At 57.1% G+C, this 21,524-nt stretch overlaps 2 protein-coding genes across 5 annotated transcripts; one reads left to right on the forward strand and one right to left on the reverse strand.

Moving 5' to 3' along the window:
- Positions 1–147: 147 nt before the first annotated feature.
- Positions 148–9,156, forward strand: DDX49 (DEAD-box helicase 49). Its single transcript, XM_035285787.3, has 13 exons — positions 148–292; positions 1,171–1,294; positions 3,208–3,293; positions 3,388–3,509; positions 3,866–4,053; positions 4,143–4,283; positions 5,650–5,725; positions 6,038–6,114; positions 6,292–6,389; positions 7,315–7,389; positions 8,313–8,401; positions 8,511–8,582; positions 8,674–9,156. The coding sequence occupies exons 1-13, from the start codon at positions 178–180 to the stop codon at positions 8,863–8,865; spliced, it is 1,455 nt and encodes a 484-aa protein (XP_035141678.3). The 5' UTR covers positions 148–177; the 3' UTR covers positions 8,866–9,156.
- A 572-nt stretch (positions 9,157–9,728) lies between these two features.
- Positions 9,729–20,434, reverse strand: HOMER3 (homer scaffold protein 3). Of its 4 annotated transcripts, none has more exons than XM_035285788.3 (10): positions 20,235–20,434; positions 18,147–18,228; positions 17,907–18,063; positions 17,535–17,666; positions 14,379–14,486; positions 13,080–13,201; positions 12,057–12,213; positions 11,589–11,705; positions 11,405–11,491; positions 9,729–10,132 (listed from the first exon to the last, which is right to left on the reverse strand). In XM_035285788.3, the coding sequence occupies exons 2-10, from the start codon at positions 18,158–18,160 to the stop codon at positions 9,941–9,943; spliced, it is 1,086 nt and encodes a 361-aa protein (XP_035141679.1). In that variant the 5' UTR covers positions 18,161–18,228; positions 20,235–20,434; the 3' UTR covers positions 9,729–9,940. The 4 variants fall into 4 exon arrangements, with proteins under 4 accessions (XP_035141679.1, XP_035141680.1, XP_035141681.1 ...); XM_035285789.3 differs by having other exon boundaries at positions 19,497–20,434; XM_035285790.3 differs by lacking the exon at positions 14,379–14,486.
- Between the last annotated feature and the right edge of the window lie 1,090 nt (positions 20,435–21,524).

A 21,524-nucleotide genomic window follows, 5' to 3' on the forward strand; every position in this document is an offset into this window, starting at 1 on the left:
CTGCGAGCCAATAGGATTCGGGGAAACATGATAAAAGTGCGGTCGAAACTGGCAATGGGCTCAGGGAGCTGGAGAGGGTGGAACCACGCAGGAGGCAGATCCAATAAATGGTTGTGACGTCATTGGTACGCACCGGAAGTGCGAATCACACGGTCTCTCCCACGGCTGGGCACAAGGATGGCAGGCTTCGCGCAGCTCGGGCTGTCATCGTGGCTCGTGGAACAATGTCGGCAGCTGGGTTTGAAGCAGCCCACGCCCGTGCAGCTCGGCTGCATCCCCGCCATCCTGGAGGGTGAGTAGGCCCGGCGCCTTCCGCAAAAGGCGACTCCGCTCCTCTCAACCGCTTTTCCTTCTCGCAGCCTTTGCTCATTTTGGTCCCACGAGGCGATGGGTAGCCTCGGGCATTACAGGAGATCCAGTGTTCCGGAAGCCAACTAGACAGTGTTGCGATTTAGGCTGCATGACTGACTTGATTTGTGTCCGTACCCAAGTGACGTAGTCTCTGAAATTTTCATAGTCTCAGCACAGGGAGGGTTTGATGAATGGCTAATTGATAGTATTGCAAAATCCTGCAGACCTGATACTACTCTCTGCATTTTGCAATTAGAAGTTGAGATTGTCAAAATTGTTGGTAGATCCACCCCTTGGTCCTGTGATTGCTCCTCTAGGAGCAGGTCTTCTCCGTTCTAGCCCAACTCAGTTTTGCCATTAAAGAGATGCCCACAGGAAGTCTAAGATGTGACGAGTCAGGGATTTAAATAAACAAATGAAGGAGTCAACAGGGAGCACAAGATGCATATGAGGGAAGGGAATTCTGGGTTCCCCAAGTTTGGAGGGAGTTAGAATGAGGTGTTGGGAGGCTGTGGGCATCTTAGGTCAAATGGATTTGGGTTCCAGTCCAGCCTGCCACTCACCAGCTGTGTGTCCTGAGCAGGTCTCTGAAACCCAGTTTCCCCTTCTGTTAAATGGAGACGATAATGGTCGCCCCTTCCTAGGATTTGTCAGTTGCCAGTGGAAAGGGGTCAGTATACCCAGAATGGAAAAGGCTTACTGGCACACAGGACTTGGCACACAGTAACTGCTCATTAAATGGAAGCTGTTGCAAACTGTGCCCAGTGGAATAGCTGTCCACACATGGAGGGCGTTGATGCTGCTTTGTCCCCCACCCAGGTCGGGACTGCCTGGGCTGTGCCAAGACGGGCAGCGGGAAGACAGCAGCGTTTGTCCTTCCCATCCTGCAGAAGCTGTCTGAGGACCCCTATGGTATCTTCTGCCTCGTCCTGACACCCACCAGGTGAGCCCCCAACAGGCCTCCTGGGTATGCGTTAACCAGCTGTGTTCTCTCAGGCAAGTGCCTTTCCTTCTCTGAGCCCCCTTGTCCCACATGTGAGATGAGGATGAAAATCTTGCTGCCCACCTCTTAGGGGTCCTACAGAATTAAACAAGATGGCTCAGGCACAGTGGCTCACACCTGTCATCCCAGCACTTTGGGAGCTCCAGGTGGGCAGATCATTGAGGCCAGGAGTTGGAGACCAGCCTGGCCAACATGGTGAAACCCTGTCTCTACTAAAAATATAAAAACTAGCTGGGCACAGTTGCGTGTGCCTGTAATCCCAGCTACTCGGGAGGCTGAGGCAGGAGAATCACTTGAACCCAGGAGGCGGAGGTTGCAGTGAGCTGAGATCGGGCCACTGCTCCCCAGCCTGGGCGACAGAGTGATAGAGCAAGACTGTGTCTCAGAAAAACAAAACAAAACAGAATAAAACAAGATGGTGTGTGTGGGACAAGTTCCCAGCACAGGGCTCAAAGCAGCGCACGTACTGGCCAGTGGGGAGCTGCTGATAGTTTTAGAGCCTAAGTAATTGACACATCAGGCCAGGCGTAGTGGCTCACACCTATAATTCCAGCACTTTGGGAGGCTGAGGTGGGTGGATTACCTGAGGTCAGGCGATCAAGACCAGCCTGGTTAACATGGAGAAACTCTGTCTCTACTAAAAATGAAAAATTAGCCAGGTGTGCTGGTGAGCACCTGTAGTCCCAACTACTTGGGAGGCTGAGGCAGGAGAATCACTTGAACCCAGGAGGCAGAGGTGCAGTGAGCTGAGATTCTGCCATTGCACTCCAGCCTGGGCAACAAGAGTGAAACTCTGTCTCCCCACCTAAAAAAAAGAGATTGACAAAAAAAGGAAAAAAAAAAGGAATTGACACATCTCCTGTCCTTGGGCAAGCAAGCAGAGCAGTTGATGTGATGAGTCCTATGACAGCAGAAGTGGGCATAGCATGCCATAAGGGTGTAGCTTGCGGGGAGATGTCGTGGAAGGCTTCACTCAAGGAGTGTCTTAAAGATGAAAAGGGCTGGGCCAGGCGTGGTGGCTCACACCTGTAATCCCAGCACATTGGGAGGCCAAGGCAGGAGTTTGCAACCAGCCTGACTAACATAGTGAAACCCCGTCTCCACTAAAAATACAAAAATTAGCTGGGTGTGGTAGCACACGTCTGTAATCCTGCTACTCTAGAGGTTGAGGCAGAGAATCGCTTGAATCTGGGAGGTGGAGGTTGCAGGAAGCGGAGATCGCACCACTGCACTCCGGCCTGGGTGACACAGCAAGACTCCGTCTCAAAGAAAAAAAGATGAAAGGAGCCCTGCAAAGGGACAAGTTTAGGGAAAGGTGTTGTGGCCAGAGGGACCTGCTAGTGCATGTAGGAGACGCATGAGAGAGGCAGGCAGCAGAAAGGCCACCAGGCCCGGGCATATTGGCACCAGTTTGAGAAGGGCCTTGAATGCCAGGCAGAGGGTTGATTCTGAGGGTGTGTGAGCAGGAAAGGTCCCAGGCCAGGGAGAGGCCAGGACAGAGTTGACTGGGGGACAGAGAGGAGGAGAGGAGCCTGATGCTTGAGACTCTCTGGCTGGAGCGACTGGCTGGTGGTAAGGCCATTGCTGAGTGGCGAACTTGGGGGAAGGCACAGGTTTGGGGTAGGAGGAGATGCTGAGGCCAGTTTGGATCGGGCTGGTGAAGGAGGGCTGTTCCAGGCTGAGCCTGACGAGGGGGCAGGGGCCACAACGGCCTCCAACGCTCAGTATCTTTGAACGGGACCGGGCAAGCCAGGAGCCTGGGAGCTCAGGGAGGAACCCTAGGAATGGAGAGGGGAATGGGAGGCAGGCCCAGAACCACTACCTGACCCAGCCTGGCCCCTTCACACCCACAGGGAGCTGGCCTACCAGATCGCAGAGCAGTTCCGGGTCCTGGGGAAGCCTCTGGGGCTGAAAGACTGCATCATCGTCGGTGGCCTGGGTATGGGAGCTGGCAGGTGGGTGAGGCCCCAGCATAGGACCCCGGCAGCTTTGGACCACCCACCCAGCCCCGCCTCTCACTCTCTGCCCCTCAGACATGGTGGCCCAGGCTCTGGAACTCTCCCGGAAACCGCACGTGGTCATAGCCACGCCAGGGCGCCTGGCAGATCACCTGCGCAGCTCCAACACTTTTAGTATAAAGAAGATCCGCTTCCTGGTGAGCCCCCCACCCCCCAAGCAGACCTCAGGAGCTGGGCTCAGAGCCTCCAGGCCCAGGGTCAGAGCCTGGGGGCACCATCTCATCCATTTAGGAAATGTAGATCCCTTAGACTGTCCAGTAAAATGCTAGGAACAGTGACAAGGACCACTCAAGGACCAATAAGAGGGGCCCCAGTCCTAGCAATGTTATTTAGGGGCGGGGCCTTGCTGGGATTTGGGTGAGAGGCAGGCCTCTTTTGAAAGGAGGGTCCTCCAGGGCCCACATCCACACCTGTCAGAGAGGCCTGTTTCAGGGATGGCCAAGACCTGGGGCCATGGACGGGACCCTCACTCCCACCCCCACTGGCACGGCAGGTGATGGACGAGGCAGACCGGCTGCTGGAACAGGGCTGCACTGACTTCACTGTGGACCTGGAGACCATCCTGGCAGCCGTGCCGGCCCGCAGGCAGACGCTGCTGTTCAGCGCCACGCTGACCGACACACTCCGGGAGCTGCAGGGCCTGGCCACCAACCAGCCATTCTTCTGGGAGGCACAGGCCCCGTGAGTCCACAGCCCAGACAGCGTAGGGGGGCAGCCCCATCTGAGAGGTAGGGACACTGAGGTGCGGCGGTCCACCTGTCCATCCCCAGGGTGAGCACCGTGGAGCAGCTGGACCAGCGCTACCTGTTGGTGCCCGAGAAGGTCAAGGACGCCTACCTGGTCCACCTGATCCAGCGCTTCCAGGATGAGCACGAGGACTGGTCCGTCATCATCTTCACCAACACGTGCAAGTGAGCAGGGGTGGGGCCGCCTCTCCCCTCCCACTGCCCTTCAGAGGAGGAGGTGGCCCGATGGCTTGGGCCTGGGACACACAACCAGTCTCAGCACTCCCCAGCCTCTGCTCAGCCTGGAGGTTATGGGGCTTCCCCCAGGGAGCCAAGGTCACCCTATCTGAAGGTATAGCTGGGCTTTGGGATTCCTCAGCCAGCCCTTGATGGAAGGGTCAGGAAACCCCTGCAGGCAGCCGTGTGAACAGCCCATTCGCTGTGTTCTGGGGGTATCACCGAGCTTTCCTGGGCCTCTAGTCCTATCTCAGAGGAAGTTGTGACAACTAACAGGCACAGAGACCCTTAGGAGGGCAGTTCACATCTCCTTTGAGCTGTTTGGGAAGCTCATTGAGAAGCTGTAGGCGCTTCCTGCAAGAGCCAGGATAGAAGGGGGGGGTTCACCTGAGGTCAGGAGTTCAAGACCAGCCTGGCCAACATGGTGAAACTCCTTCTGTATCAAAAATAAATTAGCTGGGCATGGTGGTGCACACCTGTAATCCCAGCTACTCAGGGGCCTGAGGCAGGAGAATCTCTTGAACCTAGGAGGCAAAGTTGCAGTGAGCCGAGATCACACTGCTGCACTCAGCCTGGGTGACAGAGTGAGACTCCATCTCAATAAAAAAGAGATAAAAGCTTGGCTGTAGGGTGGCTGTCAGACACAGCAGGATCCAGCAACTTACATGATGGTCTCATCCTTCTCCCCGTGCCCCTCTCTCTTCTCTGTTTTCCTCTGCTGACTACCTCTCAGCCCTCTCATTAACAGTGACCACCCCTAGCAAGTCAGTTTCCAGCTTTCCAGCCCGGAAGTCCCAGGGCCAACTCTTGTCAGTTCCAGCTCCAGGGAGTGATCAGTAGAGAGGACACTGGACAGGCAAGGCCTCAGCTGCCTTTCATCCTGCTGTCTCTTCTTTCTTTCTTTCCTTTTTGAGAGAGACTCTCATGCTGTCGTCCAGACTGGAGCGCAATGGCGCAATCACGGCTCACGGCAACCTCCACCTCCCAGGTTCAAACGATTCTCCTGCCTCAGCTTCCCAAGTAGCTGGGACTACAGGCGCACACCACCACACCCAGCTAATTTTTGTATTTTTAGTAGAGATGGGGTTTTGCCATGTTGGGCAGGCTGGTGTCGAACTCCTGGCCTCAAGTGATCTGCCTGCCTCAGCCTCCCAAAGTGCTGGGATTACAGGTGTGAGCCACCGCGCCTGGCTACTGCCTCTCCTTTCTAAGCCATATGGGGCCGCTGTGCTCAGTGTCTCGGGCGGGTCCGGGGAGGAATGCCTTACCAGGACCTGAGAGCTGGAGGGGCTGACAGGCACATCTTTCTCACCAGGACCTGCCAGATTCTGTGCATGATGCTGCGGAAATTCAGCTTCCCCACTGTGGCTCTGCACTCCATGATGAAGCAGGTGAGGCAAACCCGGGGCCCGCCAGCCTCACCCCAGGTCACCTCCCGGCCTCAGGCATTGGCCGAGATCCTTCCCTGTGCAGGTGCCTTCTTCCTGCCACCTGCCCTCTCCTGCTCCCAGAACATCGCAGCTCACACAGCCCTCCCTGACCACCACCTCTTTCACCTGTCATTCCTTTGTCCCAGTCTGGCTTCCCGTGGCCACCTTCCTCGGTGGATCTGGGGGACTGTCCCAGCTTCCACCCTGTCCCCAGGCCTCACACAGAAAACCCTGCCTTTACCCATTCCCAATTTTCTCCCCAACCCCATGCAGAAAGAACGCTTTGCCGCCCTAGCCAAATTCAAGTCCAGTATCTACCGGATCCTGATCGCAACAGATGTGGCCTCCCGGTGAGCAGCGCCCCTGTCCCCTGCCCAGGGCACTCCCTCTTTACTACATGGCCCAACAGATGAGAAGTCTGGCCTCGGGCGTGCGTCGGGCAGCCCCATCCTCCCTGCTGAGTGGCCCTGGGTGAGTCATAGCTAGCCTCGGTTTCCCAAAAGCTGACCAGCCACCGCTGCCTCCAGGGGCCTGGACATCCCTACGGTACAGGTGGTCATCAACCACAACACCCCCGGGCTCCCCAAGATCTACATCCACCGAGTCGGCCGCACGGCCCGTGCAGGTGAGTGGCCGAGGGGAGGCTGGGCTTTGGGCCCGTCCCTCCAGCCTGCCCAGCAAAGCCAGGTGGTGGGACATGGGTGGGGTACAGCCACAGATGAGAGCCACTTGGGGCCATGTTTGCAAGTTGAAGGAATTGACCTTTCTTTTTTTTTTTTTTAATTTTAATTTTTTTTTTTTTTTTTTTAAGACGGGGTTTTACCATGTTGGTCAGGCTGGTCTTGAACTCCTGACCTCAGGTGATCCGCCTGCCTTGGCCTCCAAAATGCTTGGATTACAGGCGTGAGCCACCACGCCTGGCCAGGAGTCGACCTTTCTAAAGCAGAGGTGAATCCCAGCTACTCAGGAGGCTGAGGCAGGAGAATTACTTGAACCCGGGAGGTTGTGGTGAGCCAAGATTGCACCATTGCACTCCAGCCTGGGCAAAAACAGCAGAACTCCATCTCAAAAAATAATAAAAATAGGCCTGGCTCAGTGACTCACGCCTGTAATCCCAGCACTTTGGTAGGCCAAGGTGGGCAGATCACTAGGTCAAGAGATTGAGACCATTCTGGTCAACATGGTGAAACCCCGTCTCTACTAAAAATACAAAAAATTAGCTGGGCACAGTGGTGCGTGCCTGTATTCCCAGCTACTCGGGAGGCTGAGGCAGGAGAATTTACTCCAACCTGGGTGACTTAGACTGGGTTCCCTGGCAGCCAAGCCAAAAAGGGAAATCGGGCAGTAACTCTTGTCTAAGCCCAGACCAGCAGGAGAACTCAGTGACCCATCCTCCACACAGAGGTCCTGCTTGGAGTCGACCCCAGACACTCTGGGCTGATCCCTCCCACGCCTGAGCCTTTCTTCAGCATCTCTAGGAGGACCGCTGAGTTACGTAGCCCCATGTCCTGACCCCCAGGACATAGCAGATAACTGGTGCATCCCCACAGGGCGGCAGGGTCAGGCCATCACACTGGTGACACAGTACGACATCCACCTGGTGCATGCCATTGAGGAGCAGATCAGTGAGTGGGGGCGGGGGCGGAGAGGGGGTGGGCAGGGGTGGGTGCCTCTGGGTGGGACCCATTTGCCCTGTAGGATATGAGCAGATGTAGGCTGAGCTTCCCTCCCTGGGCACCCCCAAAAGCAGTTTTTCCCATTTATTGGAACACTCGCCACAGTGGCTGCCAGCAGCTGAAAGCCACGTCAGGAGGGGACTTGGGTTTCTCAGACTGAGGTTATGTGGAAGGTCCTTGAGATGTCAGAGGCCGCAGTGGCAGGGCCCGGGCCTGCTAAAAACCCCCAGGAGTGGCTTCATATACAACCAAGACAGAGACACTTCCTAAGGTATCTCTGACCACGGCACCGACTGTCCTAAAATTTAGAAACATCTGGACTTGGCCAGGCACAGTGACTCATGCCTGTAATCCTAGCACTTTGAGTGGCTGAGGCCGGCGGATCACTTGAGCCCAGGAGTTTGAGACCAGCCTGGGCAACATGGTGATATCTCATCTGTACTAAAAATACAAAAATTAACTAGGTGTGGTGGTACACGCCTGTAATCCCAGCTACTTGGGAGGCTGAGGCAGGAGAATTTACTCCAGCCTGGGTGACAGTGAGACTCTGTCCCAAAAAAAGAAAAAAGAAACATCTGGAAAAAAAAAAGTGAGGCTGAGGCACGAGAATTGCTTGGATCCGGGAGGCGGAGGTTGCAGTGAGCCGAGATAGTGTCACTGTGCTTCGGCTTCGGTGACAGTGAGACTCTGCAAAGACAGCGGTCCATACCTTCCTTAGCTCAGAAATCCCTGACCTTGCCCACCTTGCCCTTATCTGATATGACTCCAGATGGTCTTGTATACCCCACAGCATGGGGAGCTCACTACCTGGCTGAAGTTCCTCTGTGTCACATCTCCTCCCCACCCCCACCCTGGCCTTGCTGTCCCCACAGAGAAGAAGCTAGAGGAATTCTCCGTGGAGGAGGCCGAGGTGCTACAGATCCTCACACAGGTCAACGTGGTGCGGAGAGAGTGTGAGATTGTGAGTGTCAGAGGTGGGCAGGGGCCAAGCTGCTTTCCGGGGCCAGGGTGCTCCCTTCCAGGCGGGGCCCCTCTGACCAGCATCTCCTTACCCCCTGTCCCTCCACCAGAAACTGGAGGCGGCCCACTTTGATGAAAAGAAGGAGATAAACAAACGGAAGCAGCTGATCCTGGAAGGAAAGGTGAGGGCCGAGCCCACCAGTGGGAGGTGGGTGGTCAGGTTCCCTGGGTGGGGGCACTGGCTCAGCCGCCCCCTGGTCCTCCCGGTGCTAGGACCCTGACCTGGAGGCCAAGCGCAAGGCCGAGCTGGCCAAGATCAAGCAGAAGAACCGGCGCTTCAAGGAGAAGGTAGAGGAGACGCTGCAGCGACGGCAGAAGGCTGGCAGGGCAGGCCACAAGAGGGGGCCACCCGGGGCCCTACCTGCAGTCCGCTCAGGCCCGGTTCCCTCCCAGCACCCGGCCTGAGCCCCACACAGCCTTCTGCCCAGTGCTGGACTCTTCCATGGAGCTGAGGGTTGGAGGAACCTTCGTTGAGGGCTCAGTGTCCTGCAGCAGAACCCGTGGGCACCCATGTTGTGCAGACCCTGCTCCTCTGCCCCCAAACCCCCAGCTGGCCCCTTCCCTGAGTTGTGGCCAAGATTCAGCCTGCAGAGGAGGAAAGAACATGACCCAAGAGGTTGTGACCCGACCCAAAGTCACCCCCCAAGGGTGCCACATACAGGAGGTGCTCAATAAATGGGTCTTTTGACTTCCTCAGTCTGACTTTCAAAGAGCAGGGGAACAGGAGAGGTGGGGTGCGGCTGCCGGTGTCTGCCCAGAACACCAAGTCTGTTTCCAGCAGGCAGGCCCAGAGCTTTGCAGACAAACCACCTGCTCGCACGGCCGTGGTCTTGCATCCAGAAGCCCCTTCTCTGGGCTTCCAGCTTCCTCATCTGGAAAATGGGCATGGCAGCAGCTGCCCCGCTCTCCAGAGGCGGCTGTGAGGTTTCAGTGAGGGCACTCCTGTGCTGAATAAGCACAGCTATGTTCTAGAAGCTTCCCTGGCCAGCCACCTGGACACATCTGGGGGTTGTGGCCAGAGTGAAGGGGTCACGAACGTCCAAACTTGGCCAGACCACATTAGCTAAGCCCAAGGGGACAGGCAGAAGCACCAGAGCCAGGTTCCTGGCTGTGTGGCCTGGACACCCCACCCCGGACTTCAAGGCTTACCCTTCATCTGCAAGTGGCTTACAACTCCCACATGGATGCAGGGGCACCCAAGAGGAGGCAGGGAAAGGGGCCGGCGACATGTTAGGTGCCCAGGTACCCACATACCACACACACACAGCCACGCTTAGAAATGTAATCTGGGGATCTAGAAATTCTACACAATGAGAAGCTCAAAAACAGCCCCCATGCTGTCAACAGCCAGAGCCAGCTGGGGCCCACCCTACCCCGGCCCACCCGGGACCGAGTTGGGACCCCCCGGTCCCTTGCCAGGACAAATGGGTCCAACTACGCCGCCTGCGGCCTGAATCGTTCATAGAGAACCAGCCCTGGCTCAGGGTGCAGCCTCAGCCAGGCGGGCCAGGCCCTCACGAAGCTCACTCAGCTCGAACAGCCTGACGTCCAGCAGCTGCGCTGCCCGGCCCACCTCGGCCCGTGCCCGCTCCCGCTCCGCCCGCGCCTCCTCTAGGCTGCGCTCCATTGCCCGCAGCTGGTGCTCCAGCTCCGTGTTGCGGGTTTCCAGGTCCTGCCAGGAAAGGGTGGGCGGGGTGGGGGCCCCAACAAGTCACCGTGCCTGTCCGAGGTGTCCAGAGTCTGACGGCTTCATGTCCCTCTTTTACCCAAAGCCCTCCTAGGGCACCAATCACACTGGGAATAAAATCCAACCCCCCCAGGGATCTGGCTTCTGCCCTCATTTCTAAGAGACAGGGTTTTGTTCTGTTGCCCAAGCTGGAGTGCAGTGGCACAATCCTAGCTCACTGTAGCCTCCAACTCCTAGGTTCAAGCAGTCCTCCCACCCCAGCCTCCCAAGTAGCTAGGAATACAGGTGTAAGGGAAGCAGGTCCTGTAACATCTCAACTTGTTGGGCTCACAAGAAGTGCCCCCTGGGCTGGGCACAGTGACTCATGCCTATAATCCCAGCACTTTGGGAGGCAGACGCAGGTGGCTCCCCTGAGGCCGGGAGTTCAAGACCAGCCTGAACAACATGGTAAAACCCCATCACTACTAAAAATACAAATATTAGCTGTATGTGGTGGCAGGCACCTGTAGTCCCAGCTACTCAGGAGGCTGAGGCAGGAGAATCGCTTGAGCCCAGGAAGTGGAGGTTGCAGTGAGCTGAGATTGCGCCACTGTACTCTGGCCCCAGTAACACAGTGAGGCCCTGTCTCAAAATTAAAAAAAAAAAAAGGTATCCCCTGAACATTTCTCAGATAAAGCCTGTAGCAAAAGCCAAGCCAAGGCTGGGCGTGGCAGCTCACTCCTGTAATCCCAGCACTTTGGGAGGCTGAGGGTGGATTGCTCAAGGTCAGGAGTTTGAGACTAGCCTGGCCGATATGGTAAAACCCCATCTCTACTAAAAATACAAAAAATTAGCCAGGCATGGTAGCACACACCTGTAATCCCAGCTACTGAGGAGGCTGAGTTAGGAGAATCGCTTGAACCTGGGAGGTGGAGGTTGCAGTGAGCCAAGATTGCGCCACTGCACTCCAGCCTGGGCGACAGAGTGAGACTCCATCTCGAAGAAAAAACAAAAAAAGCCAAGCCACACCTGGTTCCAGTGCAGGCTCTGTGATTTCCGGCTGAGAACAGGAGGAAATGACAGGGTCTGGCGTGGGAATGCAGCCGGGACTCGAGATTGCCTGCTGAACCCACTGTTCACACAGCGCCTGCCGGCCATCAGGCCTGGCGCGGGCCTGGGACTCCCAATACTACTTTATCATCTTAGGTAGATCGTCCCAATTGTCTGTTGAGGTGATGGTCACCCACCTTCACCCCACCTCCTGGCGCCCACACACACCTGCACCTTCTGCTGAGTCTCCTCGCGCTCGGCAGCCTCTGGGGCTTCTCGGGGCCCCCCAGTCTGACTCTTCAGGGTCTGGATCTCCTAGAGGAAAAGAGTTCCCAGGGTCTGTTCTGGGGGTCCTGGCTTTCCCTCTGGAGGTGAGGGAGGACGAGGCCCGGGAACCATACTTGGCGCTCACCTGGTCCTTGGTTTGCACCAGAGCTTCCAGCTGCTCCAGTGACTGGCCCTGGCCCGGCCCCTCCTTCTCACTGGCTGGGGTCACCTCTGAAGCTGCCTGGGCCTCCAGCTCAGCCACCTGTGGGACAGGAATAGCAGCCCCTACCACCCCTGCCTGCACTCTCCCTTGCTCCCCCAACCTCTAGGGACTCTGCCTCCTGTCCAGCCACATCCAGGACCGAGCACCCAACTCCCTTGGTTGGTGGCACCTCCCCCACTCACGTAGCTTGGACTTTAGGGTCTGATCACCCTCTGAAGTTGGCATTGTCTCACACGCATTTTACAGAGCAAGGAACTGGGGCTGGGACAGTGACCTGCTGAGGTCACCCGGCCAGTCCATGCACCCAGGGCAGATGGGACTGGCAGAGGCGTGGGCTCCACAGTTGCCCGGGTCAGGTGGGGGGCTCTCTTTGGGAGGGGGTGCCCTTACCCGCTGCCGCAGCCGCTCAGCCTCTGCACGCTGAGCCTCCAGCTGCTGCCTCCACTGGGCTGCGGCTGCGTTGGCCTCCCGCAGGGCGCCTGCCAGCTTGTTGTTGCTGTCCTGCAGCGCGAAGAACTCGGCCTCCCACTGTACCTCGCCCACGGAGCTGCAGAAACGCAAGGGTCGGCAGGGGGTGACATGGGGCTAGAGCGGGGGCAGTCAGAGGGCAATGCTGGGGTTGGGATCGGGCCAGGGGTTGGGATCGGGGCCAGGGGTTGGGATGGCTCTGGGCTTGGGTGAGGACGAAGCTTGGAGAGGGTGTGAGGTTGAACTAGGGCGCAGGGCCAGGGTGGGGTGGCACTGACCTGGGGGTGGAGTCAGTGGCGATGCTCCACTAGGGGGCGGGGCCAGAGGTGGGTGGTGTGGGCTGGTGCGTGGCCAGGCGCGAGATTGGGCTGGGGGTGGTGTCAAGGACAATGCTGGGTAGGGGGCAGGGCCAAGGGTGGGGTGGCGTAGGGCCAGGGGATGGACTCAGGGCCACGGTGTGCTGGGGACGTGGCGACACTGGGCTGGGCTAGGAGCGCAGCCAAAATAGTGCGAAGCTTGGGGATGGGGCAGTCCCGAAGAGGCGGGGTCTTGTCAGGGACCTGGTCAAAGAAGTGGGCACATGGGGTCCGCCCAGTAACACTGTCGGGATGGCAGAGGAGGGTTGGGAGGTTGAGGAGAGTCAGCCAAGGGGGGCGTGGTCGGGGTGGGGAGGCGCCCCAGGTTTATCCTAAGCCCGAGAGGCATGGATGGGGCGAGGTTATCAGCCAGGAGACAGGGACCGGTTCAATACAGACCGGCCTGCCAAAGCCGTGGGCGGGGTCGGCTCTGGATGGAGCAGCAGCGGGATCAGCTCCTCCCCTTTCCCAGGTCTTGGGTCCACAGTTAGATCCCGCAGTCCCTGGCACTCCCTTGGCTTTCGAGAACCGCCTCCAAGTCCCGCATCCCCACCCCGTCCCCTGCCGCGCCCCAAGCCCCGCCCCTCACCCCTCGGACAGCATCTTCTTGAGTCGCTCGCGCTCTGTGGGGCCGGGGGCGTCAGCGCTCTGACTGCGGAACAGTTTCTCCTCACCCGGGCCGTTGGCACTGACGAGGGGACTCGGGGGCACCTGTGCACGGGGAAAAGAGCAGGTCACGATGAGTAGTAGCTTCTGTCAGTGGCTGGGATCAAGGCTGATGTGACCGGGGTCGTCACATCAGGGGGTCCAACTGACCTATGCACCCTAAGCAGGTCCTTCACAGCACCGGATCCGAATGTGTCCCTCCCCATCTCACCCACCCTCCATGGCTCCCTGTGGCCCCTAGGCTGAGAGTTCCAGGCCCATGCCCTCAGCCTTGCCTTCCTGGGGTTTCACCACCCCTAGGAGCAAGTCTGATGCAGGTTAGTCTAAACCAAGATACTTAGAACCTCCAAGGTAGGGGAGAGGGACAATCGGACAGCTCCATGCTGTTCCCTTCCCTGTTCTGTTCCCTGTGGCCCGTTTAGGATTTCAGCAGGAAGCCCTGCCCAGGCTGAATTTGTGTTTCATGAGCCACCCCAAAGCCTGGACCGCTGGCTCTGAGGGTAGAGTTCAGCCTGTTTTTCTAAATCTCTGCAACCCCTGTGCACAGCCCTGGGCCTGGTACACAGCAGGCGCTCAATAAATGATGCTGAATAAATTAATGTGGGAAAACACACAGGGCCAGTTCATTGCTGTGCCTCACACTTAGCCATTTCTTTCTGTCACACTGTGTCACCAGGCTGGAGTACAGTGGCATGATCTGGGCTGACTGCAACCTCCACTTCCTGGGTTCAAGCAATTCTCCTGCCTCAGCCTCCCAAGTAGCTGGGATTACAGGTGCACGCCGACACGCCTGGCTAATTTTTGTATTTGTTAGTAGAGATGGGGTTTCACCATGTTGGCCAGGCTGGTCTCAAACTCCTGGACTCAAGCGATCCTCCCACCTTGGCCTCCAAAATTGCTGGGATTATAGGCATAAGCCACTGCGCCTGGCCACACTTAGCTATTTCAATTTCTAGTCTTCCATTCTGCCATCTGAGCTGGTTTTGCTACTGGGACCTACTGGGTGCCCCCTGCCGACCCCAGGCAAGGCCCAGACCCTCCATGACATGCTCCACACCCCTCCTCCATGGCCCCTGCCATGGGTCTAACTTTAGGTCATCTGGGAGCATTGGGTCTTGAGGACTAGCACAGTGCCTGGTCTCCTAATATCAAGGTCCCCCCAATCCTGGGCCTGGTTGACTCACAGGTGCCCAGGAAGCATAGGGGGGCAGGGAGTGCTGACCTGGTGGGAGGCGAGCCCCAGGGCTGGACTGGTGAGCTCCCCGCCATCCTGAGATTTCTCCCTGGCCAGCCTGGCTGCTTCCTTCACTTCCTGAAACTTCTCGGCAAACTAGGGGAGTGGGGAGGAACAGACAGTCAACCCCCAGCCCATCCCCACAAACCAGGTAACCGCCACCCAGCGACAGCCCTGTCACTTTGGAACTGTACCCATTCTCTCATCACACACTGTGGAAGAAGGAGAGAAGGTCTGAAAAATGATGTACCATGGTGGGTGGGCAGGTGGCATCAGATCACGAAGGTGGCATTTTAATACATTGGGCCACATTGAGAAAGGGAAAGGAATTCCCTTTTCCTCTTTTTCTTTTCTTTTCTTCTTTTTTTTTGAGATGGAGTTTCGCTCTTGTTACCCAGGCTGGAGTGCAATGGCGCAATCTCGGCTCACCGCAACCTCCGCCTCCTGGGTTCAAGCAATTCTCCCGCCTCAGCCTCCCGAGTAGCTGGGACTACAGGCACGCGCCACCATGCCCAGCTAATTTTTGTATTTTTAGTAGAGACAGGGTTTCACCTTGTTGGCCAGGATGGTCTCGATCTCTTGACCTTGTGATCCACCTGACTTGGCCTCCCAAAGTGCTGGGATTATAGGTGTGAGCCACTGCGCCCGGCCTCCTCTTTTTCTTTTTAGGAAAGGGTCTCAATTAGTCACCCAGGCTGGAATGCAGTGGCGTGATCTTGGCTCACTGCAACCTTGACCTCCCTGGCTCAAGTGACCCTTCCACCTAACCCCTCCACCAAGTAGCTGGGACTCCAGGTGTGTACCATCATGCCTGGCTAATTTTGTGAACTTTTTGTAGAGACAGGATCTAGCCATGTTGCCCAGAATGGCCCTTTTCCTCCTTTTTTTTTTTGAGATGGAATCTCGCTCTGTCACCTAGGCTGGAGTGCAGTGGCACAATCTCAGCTTACTGCAACCTCTGCCTCCAGGGTTCAAGCGATTCTTCTGTCTCAGGCTCCAGAGTACCTGGGACTATAGGCGCACACCATAATGCCCGGCTAATTTTTATATTTTTAGTAGAAGTGGGGTTTCACCATCTTGGCCAGGCTGGTCTCAAACTCTTGACCTCATGATCCATACACCTTGGCCTCCCAAAGTGCTGGAATTACAGGCATGAGCCACTGTGCCTGCCATTGTTTTCTTTTTTTTGAGACGGAGTCTCACTCTGTCACCCAGGCCAGAGTGTAGTGGCGCAATCTTGGCTCACTGCAACCTCTGTCTCCCAAGTTCAAACGATTCTTCTGCCTTAGCCTCCTGAATAGCTGGGACTACAGGCATGTGCCACCATACTCAGCTAATTTTTGTATTTTTTCTAGAGACAAGGGTCTCACATATTGGCCAGGCTAGTCTCAAACTCCTGACCTCGTGATCCGCCTGCCTTGGCATCCCAAAGTGCTGGGATTACAGACATGAGCCACCACACCTGACCTTTTATATTTTTATATATATATATTTTTGGAGATGGGGTCGCTGGTCTTGAAATTTTGAGCTCACGTGATCCTTTGACCTTGGCCTCCCAGGAAGTGTGGGGATTACAGGTAATGAGCCACCACATCTGGCCCCTTTTCTTTATAAAGCCTATTTCAACAAAGAGAGCCTCAGGTGGGTGCTATTCTGTCTTTAACACCTGTTAGTATTCCTTTATAACAAAGAGATTAGGTCTCAGGCTCTAGGAGACATGGAAAGTCAATGAGAAAGAAATCATCCCATTCTTGTTTTTGTTGTATTAAATGTGTATATTTACTACCTATTTATGACGAGCGATAAATTTCCCAGTTAGGATAGAATATGTTTCCCCCCATCCCATCCCCCTAGTTTTAAAATAAATTTTCTTAGTTAAAAAATAATTTTTTAGGCTGGGTACGGTGGCTCATGCCTATAATTCCAGCACTTTGGGAGGCCGAGTGGGGCGGATCACCTGAGGTAAACAGTTTGAACATGGTGAAACCCCATTTCTACTTAAAATATAACAATTTTCTGGGTGGGGTGGCATTCACCTGTAATCCCAGCTACTATGGAGACTGAGGCAGCATAATTGCTTGAACCCAGGAGGAGGAGGTTGCAGTGAGCCGAGATCACGCCACTGCACTCCAGCCTGGGCAACAAGAGTGAAACTTCATCAAAAAAAAAAGAAAGGAAGGAAAATTCTTAAACTTCTAGAAGAAAACAAAAAAGGCCAGGCGTGGTGGCTCATGCCTGTAATCCCAGCACTTTGGGAGGCTGAGGCAGGTGGACCACCTGAGGTCAGGAGTTCAAGACCATCCTAGCCAACATGGTAAAACCCTGTCTCTACTAAAAACACAAATATTAGCCAGGCAAGGTGGCAGGCGCCTGTAATCCCAGCTACTCTGGAGACTGAGGTGGGAGAATCACTTGAACCCAGGAGGCAGAGGTTGCAGTGAGCCGAGATCATGTCACTGCACTCCAACCTAGGGGACAGAGTGAGACTTTATCTCAAAAAAAAAAAAAAAAAAAAGAAGAAGAAGAAAATCTTCATGAAAGCACTCATCATCAACAAAAGCATAGATAAAGATCATAATGGAAGTATAGAGAGGGCACAGGGCAGAGGGAGGTGACGATGAAAATATCACTGGGGCATGTGGGGAAGTGTCCAGCCCAGCCACCCACTTGATGGCCCATAGAGGATCAGGGTATATCCAAAATTAGAGCTAGAGGAGGGCCGTGGCTCACATCTGTAATCCCAGCACTTTGTAGGCGGAGGTGGGCAGATCATTTGAAGTCATGAGTTCAGGACCAGCCTGGCTAACATGACAAAACCCCACCTCTACTAAAAATACAAAAAATTAGACTGGCGTGGTGGTGGGCACCAGCTACTCGGGAGGCTGAGGCAGGAGAATCGCTCGAGCCGGAGAGGTAGAGGTTGCAGTGAGCTGAGATCACTCCAGCCCGTCTCAAAAAAAAAAAAACAAAAAAATGAACTAGGACTCAAACCAGTGAACCTTAAAGGGGCTTTCAGCTCATCTCATCCCACATGCCCATCCTGCAGATGGGAAGATAGAGGACCTGCTCGAGGTCCCAGAGCCTGCCCAGGAGAACTGGGCTCAGCCTCATCCCCTCCCTCCCCCTCCCCCTCACCCGGCCCACCTGTGTCAGATGCTGTTCGGAGGCAAAGCCGAGGCCGTAAACAGTGTTGGCGCGACTGTCCGCCCACTGCCCAAACTTCTGAGAGGTTTTGGTAAAGGTCATGTTTGGAGTGACAGTGCTGTTGATGATTGCCTGGGGTTGGGGGACAAAGTTCAAGGTTGATGGGACGGATAGTACGAGACATGAAACCCCCAGGTATCACCTTGTATTAGCCTCTGGAAAGTCTTTACTCTGAGCCATTTCAGGGGACAGACTAGGGCCCCGGAAGGCTCAGAGTTTCCCATCCCTTGGGCACACAGCAAGCCAGCCACCAGACCCACGCGTGTCACCAGGACCCCTGGTGCCTCTGCCCCACCTAGACCCCACCCGGACCTTGGCGCCCCCAATGCTGATGATGCGGTAGACATTTCGGGTGGCATCGTAGAAATAGGAGACCGTGAGTGCATGCTTGCCCGCCGGGATCCAGTTTCGCTTGGTGGCCGGGTCAATTTGGAACACGTGCGCCCGTGTACTGAAGATTGGCTGCTCCCTGTGTGGGGAGAGGGTGATCAGTAGGGGCCGGACATGCCCCCTTAGAAAGCTCAGGTCCAGGCTGGGGAGGTGGGAGCTCACCTGGCTGTGGACATTGGTCAGGCGGGGCTGGGCAGGCTCTAGGGGGCAGCCAGAGAGGTGGCAGGAGCCGCTGGTTTGGCCCCTAGGGAGAGAGGAGGGACTATGAGTGTCCCTCAGGCCAGGTTGAGGGAAGCCAAGCAGGTTCCAGCTCAGGACCCATTATCACAGAACTTTCCATCAAAAAGGCAAGAGAGGCCCAAAGCACTGGGTGTGCTTTGGGAGGCTGAGTCAGGAGGATCATTTGAGCCCAGGAGTTCGAGACCAGCCTGAGCATCATGGTGAGACCCCACCCCTACCCAAAATTTAAACAATTAGCCAGGTGTGGTGGCATGTGCCTGTGGTCCCAGCTACTGGGGAGGCTGAGGTGGGAGGATCGCTTGAGCCCAGGAGGTCAAGGCCGCAGTGCAGTGAGCCATGATAGCACCACTGCACTCCAGCCTGGGCAAGAGAGCAAGACCCTGTCTCCACAAAACAAAGAAATGATAGAAAGAAATGAAAAGGCCAGATTATCATTATAGATCACTCAGAGCAAGTGGACCCCATCTTTCTTTGTCTGGGGGAAGCCCTCACCACACCCTGTACAGGAGATGGCCCTCTGAGAGGAGCCAGGTGGCTGCTGTTGACATTCAGATGTAAATCTCTCATCGTCCTAGTTACGGCACCCCCCACCTCGCCCCGTGAAGCCCCCTCCATCCTGGGCTGAGCTGTGAAGGCCACATATCTGCTGAGTTCTTTCCATTCACCCATGACCGGCCAGAGAGAGGTTCTCCATCAAAAATGGGGCATTGAGAGGTGTGTAGTACTGGGAGACCAGTTCCCCACTGCGCCCTGCAGAGGGACCCCCCCAGCTCCCACCCTAGGCTAGAGGCACACCTGGCAGCCCAGACTCCAAATCCCCAGGCAGCCCCCAGCCAAGTTAAAAAGACAAGATGTAGCCAAACAGCCAATCCCAGTGCCCATCACAGGGAGCAGAGCAGAATGCCAATCCCAATGCCACCACTGGGAGAACAGGGCTCCCCAACCTCCCCATTGGTCCATCCAGCCACCCGGATGTGCAGGGGACCAAGGAAGGATTTGGGGGAGGGGGAAGATAGGCGGGGAGGCCCCAGCCCAGCAGCCTCTATGGTCAAAGGGGGTATGCCCCCCCATCCTGTCCTGGGCAGCTGCTGCGCCGGTCACAGGGTCTGAAACTGGAGCCCCTGAGTGGGGGTGGGGCGGGAGCTCTGGCCTGGACCGGAGGTAGGTCCTGCGCCAGGTGGGAGTTGGGGGACGCAGGGGTCCCCGGAACCCAGGCCCTTCCGGTCCGGCCGCTCCTGCTGCGACTTGCAGCGTTTGGGGAAAGTTACTCACCAACTAGTCATGCGCTCGGATGCCGCCGGCCACGGGGCTCCCGAAGGGGGGTCCGACACCGCCCGGTGCCCGGGATCCCCAATCTGGCCGGTGGGTGAGGCCCCGTCCCATGCACCCCACTCCGGAGGCGGGGAGGGGGCCAATATTCATTCAGGATCCAGTCCCCACCCGAGGCGGGAGGACACCCAGTGCGCGACCCAACTCCGGGACGCGCGCCCTGACCCTGGAACTTCCGAGATTCCCGCGACAGCCCCGTCGCTGGGTACAGAACTTCGGGGATACCTCTTCTGCCTCCTCCAACCCCAGGTCCGGAACTCCGGGGACTGCCCTCCGTGCCGCCCCCTCTAACCCGGTCCGGAACTTTGGGGACCCCCTCGTTGTCCCAGACTCCTAAACTTCGAGGTGGACCCCCTGCCACCCTTCCAGTCCCTGGTCCCGGACGTCGGGGCCCCTCCCGCGCCTGGCTCCCACCCCAGGTCCGAAACTTTGGGGACTCCTTCGCAGCCTCCTCCAACGCCGGGTCCAGAACTTTGGGAACCTCCCGCGCGGTCCCCTCACCGACCCCGACTCCAGAACTTCGGGACCCCTGCGCTCCCTCCGGCCCTGGAACTTGGGGGCCCCTCGCGCCGCTCCCAGTCCCCAGGTCCGGAACTTCTGGGGACCCCCCGCGCCCTTCCCTTGGCCCCGCGACTTCGAGGCCCCCGCGCTCGCGGCGCAGTCTCGGCCGGCCGGGCTCACCCTGCCGGGTCGGCGCCCAGCGAGTGTTCGGTCGCAAGTCGGGTGCGGCCCCCGCGGCGCTGACTCCGCGCAGCCGGGCGCCCCGCTCGCTCCCTGGCTCCCGGGCCCGCGCCCTCCGCGCCGCCCTCCGCGCCGCCCGCGTCTTTGTCTGCGCCGCCGCCGCCGCCCGCGCCGCCTCCGGTCCCATCGCGGCGGGTCCCGACGCGGCCGCCGCCCGCCCCGCCTCCCGGGGCCGCCGAGGCCGCCCCGCTGCGCCCCCTGCCGGCTTTTTGCACCGGGCCAGGTGGGGGGAGGGGCGGGGGATTGGGGGAGGGGGCTAAGGGCGGTGGAGGGGGACTGGGGCGTTGCGGGGGTTCGGGACTGGGAACAGAGGGTGGGGACAGAGAGACAGAGGAGAGGGACATCTGGGATGAGAAAGAGACCCAGAAAGAGACACGGCGGAGACAGGCAAAGAGACAGGAAGCAGATGTAGAGATACAGTTGCAGGGACGGCGATGTGACCTCACCCTCCTGTCACGTCTCAGGGGACAGCTGCCTCTGTCCCCACTACCTGAGGTCATGACTTTGGGCCCATGAGGAAGGTCAGGTCCCTCCCGGGCTGACGTGGGTGGTTCAGTGAGGTTGCAGAGGGGGCGGTGGGTCCCTTCTGGCCACGGGGCTCTCGTTTCCTGGCAACACCCATTGAGCACCTACTGTATGCACTGTATGTACTGTTTGCATACAGTAGGTGCTCAATGGGTGTTGCCAGGAAACGGAAGAGATCGGCTTCGGGAGGGAACAGGAAGCAAGACAAAGAGAGAGAAGCCTTCCTGTCTGTTCTGCCAGCTCCATCCCTGGGCAGGGACATCTGTCCACCTCTGTCCTTCCCAAGACAATGGTAAAATGCCCATGATGGTTGGATTAAGGTTATCATTGCTAGTTTGTGGGTCCCAAGATCCAAAGGCTTAGGGAATGTCTCCAACGCATGGGTGTGTCCCCTTTGTCACCTCTGGTCACAAGGAGCATCCCCTTCCCACACTTGCCAGGAAAGCATCCTTCCAGAGCTGAGGTGGGATCCATCTCCCCAGCCCCAAGCCCATGGGTGGAACTTGTCAATCCTGGTGCTGCCCTATCTCTGGCACCTTCTCCAAAACCGCACATTACCGTCGGTTTGTGGGCAAAGTCCCTGCAGCTCCCTGGAACCAAGGGCTGTGGCGCCCTACAGCTCTGAGCCTTGCATTTGAGTCTCTTTCTTTCTTTCTCTTTCTTCCTTCATTCCTTCCTTTCTCTCTCTCTCTTTTTTCCTTTCTT

Source organism: Callithrix jacchus, chromosome 22 (assembly GCF_049354715.1).
Source record: "Callithrix jacchus isolate 240 chromosome 22, calJac240_pri, whole genome shotgun sequence".
Classification (NCBI taxonomy): Eukaryota; Metazoa; Chordata; class Mammalia; order Primates; family Cebidae; genus Callithrix; species Callithrix jacchus.

Excerpts from the sequence above, each read along its gene's own strand:
- DDX49 (XM_035285787.3), top strand. The coding sequence starts at position 178 with ATGGCAGGCTTCGCGCAGCTCGGGCTGTCATCGTGGCTCGTGGAACAA. Across the intron at positions 293-1,170 it reads CATCCCCGCCATCCTGGAGG|GTCGGGACTGCCTGGGCTGT; the intron begins GTGAGTAGGCCC and ends TCCCCCACCCAG. Across the intron at positions 7,390-8,312 it reads TGCCATTGAGGAGCAGATCA|AGAAGAAGCTAGAGGAATTC; the intron begins GTGAGTGGGGGC and ends CTGTCCCCACAG.
- HOMER3 (XM_035285788.3), bottom strand. Across the intron at positions 11,706-12,056 it reads CTGAGCGGCTGCGGCAGCGG|GTGGCTGAGCTGGAGGCCCA; the intron begins GTAAGGGCACCC and ends CCTGTCCCACAG. Across the intron at positions 10,133-11,404 it reads AGACTCAGCAGAAGGTGCAG|GACCTGGAAACCCGCAACAC; the intron begins GTGTGTGTGGGC and ends CTTTCCTGGCAG.